Source organism: Dendrobium catenatum, unplaced genomic scaffold (genome assembly GCF_001605985.2).
Source record: "Dendrobium catenatum unplaced genomic scaffold, ASM160598v2 fragScaff_scaffold_621, whole genome shotgun sequence".
In the NCBI taxonomy this organism is placed as follows: domain Eukaryota; kingdom Viridiplantae; phylum Streptophyta; class Magnoliopsida; order Asparagales; family Orchidaceae; genus Dendrobium; species Dendrobium catenatum.
The window spans coordinates 19,897,809-19,902,196 of NW_021319083.1; the positions used below are offsets into that span (position 1 = coordinate 19,897,809).

General features: G+C 43.7%; 1 protein-coding gene across 1 annotated transcript; it reads right to left on the minus strand.

Annotated features, from left to right (window-relative positions):
* Positions 1-292: 292 nt before the first annotated feature.
* Positions 293-2,424, minus strand: LOC110108695 (allene oxide synthase 2-like). Its single transcript, XM_020839450.2, has 2 exons — positions 1,175-2,424; positions 293-835 (listed from the first exon to the last, which is right to left on the minus strand). The coding sequence occupies exons 1-2, from the start codon at positions 2,336-2,338 to the stop codon at positions 485-487; spliced, it is 1,515 nt and encodes a 504-aa protein (XP_020695109.1). The 5' UTR covers positions 2,339-2,424; the 3' UTR covers positions 293-484.
* Between the last annotated feature and the right edge of the window lie 1,964 nt (positions 2,425-4,388).

Sequence of the window (4,388 nt, forward strand, 5' to 3'; positions counted from 1 at the left end):
TTCAAAGCTTTAAAAAGGGGATAATATCATTCAATACCCTCCTCCTCCTACAATGCACTCATATTTATAAAACTAAAAGAGTATTCTAGAAACTAGGTAAGGTGTTCCTAAGGAAAACAATTCTAGCTTAAAATGCACCGCATCACATTGAAATACTAAAAATGTTTTGATCCAATTTTAAAAATAATCTTCTAGTTTTCATTTATTTTTTGATCCAATTTGCAAAATAATTCCATCAATCAAAATCTTACACAAATTAGAAATTATCTAATGCCCCCATTCTCTTTTTCCATTTTTGCAACCCAAGATTTTTTTTTCCTTAATGAACCCTCTCGAATATGCAAACTAGCATATCTTTATTACACATCAGAAACATGTTCAAGCAGCTTAAAACTCAAAATATTATAATAACGACCCCATAGCAAGACTTAACAACCATTTCATTACATCACAGCACAGAAAAGCCCATTATCTCACTAATTAATTAATAAAAATTACCTGCTTTGGCCTTGGCTTTAGTGAGAGAAGTGATGTTGACCTGCGAGCCGACCAGAGAGCCGGAAATTTCAGCGGTGAAAGAGTCGTAGTTGAGGAAGAACTCGGCGACGAAGAGGCGGGCGACGAGCACGACGAAGTTCTTTCCGGCGCACTGCTTGTCGTTGACGGTCGGTTCCTCGGTCTCGGGTCCGTTGGACCACCACACGTAGCGGAGGAGCTTGGCGCCGTCGGGGCCCACGAAGCGGTCGGGGACGAACTCGCCGGCGTTGGCTCCGAACACGCGCGTGTCTCTGGTGGCGAAAGGCTGGTAGCCGAACAGCATCTCACCCTTGCGCACCTGGAAGAAGACGACGACTCAGTTAGTCGCGTGTGGTCGGGTGGGCCCGGGGCGGGAGTCGGGTCGGACCGGGCCCACCTTTTTGTGCTCGGCACAAGCGGTTGAGATATCCATAAATTCACCCTAATGTGTTCGCCACAGGCTCAATATATATATATCAAAATCCTTATGCTTCTCATTCAAAAAACCCCGGTCTAAATCAACCAATCTTTTTTTTTTTTTTCAATCCGATCCAAATCGCCAACTAGAAAATCTTGAAAAATTATTATATATTTTTTTAAAATTTAAATTCTTCATAAAAAATAAATTCCATAATATTAAAATCCTTGGCCTTAGTACCTGAAACTGCGCGTCATGGCTTTGCAGCAGGAAATCCTTCTTAGCATGCGCGTACTGGAACTCCACCGGCGGATCAATCCTCAGCACCTCGTAGACAACCGACTTAGCCAGCTCCATCTGCTCCAGCGCCCCCAACGTCACCTGCCCGTTCTCCCCATGGCTCGCCACCGCTTGCCGCACCTCCGTCGCCAGCCGCCCGTGCAAATCCCGCCCCGACTGCGCCAGCCTCGTCAGCAGCCCAGGAAACAGCACCCTCAACCCACCATAGGTGTTGAAAGAAGTCGCAAAGATCAGATTGTGACAAGCCTCGTCGCGCGACAGCCCAACCTTCTCCGCCAAATCCAGCGCCGCAGATCCAGCCGTGTTGAAGTAATCGTACATGCTTTTGTAACCTGGTTTGGCTATGAACGACGGCAAAGCAAAGGTGTGCAAGAGAAAATCTTCAACGAGCTTCGGAACGTGGAGCTTTGTCAAAACGTTGCTGGCAAGGGGGGCAAGTTGAAGCAAGAGCCAAATCGTCACCTTTTTCTGCAGCCCGGCCGCGCCCACATCAGAGGGGCTCTTGCCGAAATAAGCCTTGCCGAGGAAATCGAAGGCGATGTCGTTGTTGAGATCGTTGAAGTTCGCCTGGCCGTGGGAGGCGACTTGGGTTTCGACGGAGGAGAAGATTGGGGCGGCGTAGGCGGAGCGAAAGGCGGGGAGTAAGTAGTCCTTGCGGGATTTGAGGAGGTTGAAGAGGAATTGCTTGACTTTCGTGTGCGAGGGTTCGGAGGGGTCGAGGTAGGAGCAGACGCGGTAGCCGCCGGTGAGTTTGGTGGAGGGCATGTAGGTGCCCGTAAAGACGTCTTTTTTCTCGACTTTGGAGGTGTCGAAGAGGATGGGAAAGCTCTTGGCGTCGAGAACGGCAATGACGCGGGGGTCGGAGGCCATGAATGGGCCGGGAATCATGTTGGTGCGGAAGACGGTGGAGGAGTACTGGTCGATTTTTGACTGGAAGAATTTGTCATGGCCTTTGAAGTAGTAGTAGTCGAGGCGGTCTTTGATGGGGGAGATGAAGGGTATGCCGTAGCTGCCGGGGATTTCTTTAGTGGGGAGGAGAAGAGGTGCTTGTTGTTCGGGTTGTGGCTTCTCCTTCTGGAGCCATGCGTAGCGAGTGGAGCTCATGATCGATGGAGACAGTCGATCGATCCAGGGCTATCGGATGGAATGACGAAGTTGGATTGGACGACGGGGTTAATATAGATATATTGGGGATTGGAGGAGGAAGGAGGAAGGAGGAGGCATGTGGCACGTTTTTCTCGTTTTTTTAATTGACTGAATCGTACGATCGAGCTTTTGTCCTCCGGTCATGGGATTGGAAAAATCAGACATCGGGAAGTTCGTCCATGTGCTGAGCCTAAAAATTACATTTTTAAGAGATAAATTCATAGTCGGAGGAGGGAGCAGGTAATTAGGGGCTCACCTAATTTGGAGATGTTTGTTATATTTTATTTTTCTTTATTTGATGTAATTTATGTAAATTATATAATATTATTTTTTATATATATTGAAAAGTTGATCTTATCAAATACGAATTTTAGTGTAATATTTGAATTTTAAAATTTTTAGATTAAAAGTGTGATTATTTGAGTTTTTTTTAAAAAATAAATTTATAGTTGAAATATCATTAAAAAATTATCTTGATTGTGCATGAATCTCGAGACAAAATCAAGATGGAAGCTTCTGAAATTAAATCCAGGAGCATATGAACTTAGATTTATGCAGACTTATAGTCAAACTGAACGTCTCGAAAAGACGAACCCAACGACATCACAATTGCCCCAATCTGAGCCCAAATGGGACAAAAACGAAGACCCAAAATACATTTTTCGGGTTCAAATCATTAATTGGATGACCAAATTGTTTCCAAACATGTCATGCATATATATATAGTCGACTCAAGCAACTCAACAAGATGAATCCAAAGAACCCAAGGCCGTTGAATTTTGACATTATTAAGATATTCAAATGTCCAATAAATCATTTCTGACCAAGGGGATCAATATCAACCATTCATTCAAACCACTCATAGCATACTCTTGATCTTCCTCTTATTTATCGGTCATACCACTCTCAAAATACTATAAATTGACCTCTCATTCCTCATGGGAGAGAGGACGAAGGGGATAACCCAAGTAAGGAAATAAGGAAGAGAATGAAGAAGAGAAACTAGAATTATCTTATCACCAGACTTCTCCTCAACCACTGCTAAACTTTTGCCCTGCTACCGACTGACGCCAAACATCCATCCGTCCACCGACTGATGCTGGACTTTCACCCGGCCACCTATTGTCACCGGACTTCCACCCGACTATCAATCGAGGCCGGACTTCCGCCCGTCCACCAACTAATACCGAATTTGTGCCCAGCCGCCAACTAACGTCGGACTTACACCCAACTTCCAATTCATATTGGACTTTCACCAGACAACTATCTTTATGACTTCCGTCGCCCGCCAACTATGATCCTTCCGACTACAATCACCCAATTACAGTCTTTCCGACCTTTATCGTCCTCCGACTACGATCCTTTCGACTTCCATCACTAGAAAACAGTATTTACAACATCTGTCGCTCGCCAACTGCGGTCCTTCCGCCATCACCACTCAACTATGGTCTTTCTAATCTTCGTCGCCCGCCAACCATTGTACTTACGACCTTCGCCGCCAGACAATGGTCTTTACGACCTCCATTGCCGCCGACTACATTCCTTCTGACAACTGCAACTTCAATATAATCTTTTCGATCTCCGTCGCCAACAGATTATGATCTTGTCAACCAAACAAATATATCAATTTTGATTCTTCCAATTTCCACCATGTAATGCTCTATATGTGATTTATAATTGTTACCTCGGGCCATTGCCTTCCCTGTAAGGAAGGGTCTTATTTGTAATCAACTGCAAATACTTGTGGATTCATTTAAGATGAGTTAGACCATATGGTTTTTTTAATTTTTAGAATTTTTCACGTAAAAAATCTTGGTATCTCTTTTGAACGTTAAACTCTTTCTTTTATCTGATTGTGTGTTGGATCTTCATACAAAGCTAAGAAGTTAAACTTTATATTCTTCTATCATCGTGAATATTCTAGGTGCAACAATAGTTAAAATATAAATTGGTCAAATTTAATAGTTGTAATTATTAAATTTTAGTTCTTAATATTTATAACTATTAG

Bases quoted from the DNA above. Each gene is read 5' to 3' on its own strand.
- LOC110108695 (XM_020839450.2), bottom strand. From the start codon at position 2,338: ATGAGCTCCACTCGCTACGCATGGCTCCAGAAGGAGAAGCCACAACCC. The intron at 836-1,174 runs GTACTAAGGCCA...GTCTTCTTCCAG, and splicing joins GCCATGACGCGCAGTTTCAG to GTGCGCAAGGGTGAGATGCT.